Source organism: Micromesistius poutassou (assembly GCF_964030765.1).
Source record: "Micromesistius poutassou genome assembly, chromosome: 10".
In the NCBI taxonomy this organism is placed as follows: Eukaryota; Metazoa; Chordata; class Actinopteri; order Gadiformes; family Gadidae; genus Micromesistius; species Micromesistius poutassou.
Genome location: NC_140280.1, coordinates 4919171 through 4921670, shown reverse-complemented (window position 1 = coordinate 4921670; position 2500 = coordinate 4919171). Strand labels below are relative to the sequence as shown.

Here is a 2500-nt window from a genome sequence, read left to right as displayed (position 1 = left end):
GCGGAGCCCGGCGTGGGTCGGGGGGGCGGTGAGGAGGGGGCGGCGGCGGCGGGGGGGGGCGGGGGCCTCCTGCCGGGAGGCACCCTGGGGGGCGGGTTCCCCGGGGCCCTGGGGGGCGCCGCGGGGGTGTTCCTGAGGGGCGGGCGCCGGCGGCGAGGAGGGGGGCGGCCGTCGCCTTGCTCCCCTCCCGGCGCCCGGGCCCGGCGTCCGCCTCCTGGTGAGCGTGAGCTGCTTCCTGTTTGCTGATGACATCGCTCCTCCTGGCCTTCCCCCCGCCCCCGCCGCCCCCGCCGCCGCCGCCGGCCCCCGCCGGCCCCTGCTTCCTCTTCCTGTCCACGCGGCCGTGGGCCGTTCCGTCCCGGCTTCCTGCGTCGGCCTTGGCGGGGGCGGGAAGCAGGTCGTCGGCCAGGCAGGAAGTGTGCGTGGTGGTCAGCCGCAGCTCCACCCGCCCCCCCGAGGGCTCCCGGGGCCGCTCGCCGTCGCCGTCCCGCCCCCCTGCTGCCGCTCTCGCGCCGCTCTCCAGGACGTCGCGCCGCTGCGACGCGGCGTTCTCCGAGACGGCTTTATCGGAGTAGGGGGAGGGCCCGTCTGAGGCGGGGGCGAGGGCCTGTGATTGGCCGTCGTGCTGGTCCATGCAGCTGATCTGCGGCCCCAGGGTCAGCGACGAGGAGCTCTTCACGGGCCCCAGGGACGAGGCCGGGACGCGTCCGAAGGGGCCCCCCGCGGCACGTGACACTCTGCCCGCCCAGGAAGTCGGCCAGGCTCTTGAAGACGTCGTCCAGCCCGTCCTGGTGGGCCTGGAACCGGCGCAGGAGCAGCGAGTCCGACGCGTCCGTCTTGCTGTCCTTCTCTTCGTCTCGTTCGTCTCTATCTCCGTCCTCCTCCATGTCCTCCTTCTCTCCATCCTCGCCTCCGTAGTCCTCTTTGTCTTCCTTCCCTCCGTCTTTATCTCCTCCCTCCTGCGCCTCCTTCTCTCCGCGTTTTGGTCCATCTTCGTTTGCGTCCTCTCCAACGCTCTCTCCGTCCTCCTTCTCTCCTCCTCCCTCTCCCTCTCCTCCTCCCTCCCCCTCTCCCTCTCCGAGTCCGCCCGCCAGGGGCTGAGCGCCGGGTGTGGCCGTGTCCACGTCGCCGTGACAACCCTCCGCGCTTTCATCGTCTTCCTGGCCGCGGCCCACCGCGTCTCTCCCCCCCCTCCTCCCGAGGCGGTCCTCGCTCTCCTCTTCGGCGTCGTCGTGGGAGACGGAGTCGCCGTGGGAGGCGGTGTCGTCGTGGGAGACGGCGTCGTCGTGGGAGACGGTGCCGCTGTGGGTGGGGCTGGGCTGCAGCACGGGGCCAATCAGGGGCCCCAAGGGCTCCAGCTCCTCCTCGTCCTCCTCCAGCGAGGACACCGGGGAGCCCTGCCAGCTCAGCACCGGGGGGCTGGCCGCCGGGCTCTGGCCCAGCTCCAGCACCGGCCCCTGCCCCGCCGCCGGCTGCAGGTCGGGGGCCCGCAGCGCCCCGGGTCTCCTCTGGGGCGGGGCCCAAAGGGGCTCCTCTGAGCACGGGGTAGGCAGAGGGGCCGGCGGGGGTGGGCAGAGGGGCCGGGGGGGTAGGCACAGGGGCCGGGGCCCGGCGGGGGAGGCGGGCGGGGGGGGTCCGCTACTGGTCTGCGTTGTGGTGTCGCCGGGAGGGGGGGGGGCGGTCTTGGGGGCGGGGCGCAGTGGGGACGGGTGGGCAGGGGGTCTGGTTGAGGGGCGGCCCCCCTCTGACGGTTGGTAGGAGGGGAGGGGAGGGGAGGGAGGGGGGAGTCCTGCAGCGTAGACGGGGGGAGGAGGAGGGTCCGCCGCGCGGGGCGCCGGGGGTCTGCGCTGCTGCTGTGACGCCTTCGCCGCTCCTCCCGGTCGCTCTCTGTGTTTTAACTTGGAGGGGCCGGCCTGTGTCGGCGGGGGGCGGTCTCTCTTGGACGGGAGCCTCCGGTGGAGCTCCGGACGATCCCCCGCTGCTCTGTGCTGCGGCGGAGGCGGCGGCGGCGCCGTCTTCGCGCCGTCCTCCGTCGCCCCCCCGACGTCCTCTTTCAACCGCTTGCTTTTCTCTCGCTTCTTCTTCCTCTGGTGTCGCAGTTTTGAGTCTTCCCTCCTGGAGGAGAGGCTTCTGGACCCTCGCAGCTTCTTCTCGTTCCCCTCCTCTCTGTTCCTCTCTCCCTCCACCCTGCTCCCCTTCTCCGTCATCCTCTCCTTCTCCATCAGCCTCTCTCCCTCCACCCTGCTCCCCTTCTCCGCCACCCTCTCTCCCTCCACCCTCCTCTCCTCCACCCTACTGCCCTTCTCCCTCTCCCTCTCCTTCTCCATCACCCGCTCCTTCTCCACCATCCTCTCCTTCTCCTTCATCCTCTCCTTTTTCCTCAGCCTCTCCTTCAGCCTGCTCAGCTTCTCTTGTTTCCGCTCGTGTCCCTTGCCCTTGCTCTTGCTCTTGGCCTGCGGGACCTCCGAGGGTCTGGCCTTCTTACGGACGGCCTTCTGGG

The 2500-nt window shown here is 71.8% G+C and overlaps 1 protein-coding gene across 1 annotated transcript in view; it reads right to left on the bottom strand.

The window, feature by feature from the left end:
• Positions 1-2500, bottom strand: part of LOC311353870 (uncharacterized protein) — a gene marked incomplete at both ends in the record, with an annotated part of 14572 nt that overhangs the window by 8924 nt on the left and 3148 nt on the right. Inside the window, 5 exon segments of the mRNA XM_084473672.1 lie at positions 1-108; positions 315-721; positions 723-973; positions 1214-2087; positions 2346-2495. The exon segment at positions 1-108 is cut by the window's left edge and continues 180 nt beyond it. Of these exon segments, the coding sequence (XP_084329798.1) occupies positions 1-108; positions 315-721; positions 723-973; positions 1214-2087; positions 2346-2495 (1790 nt within the window).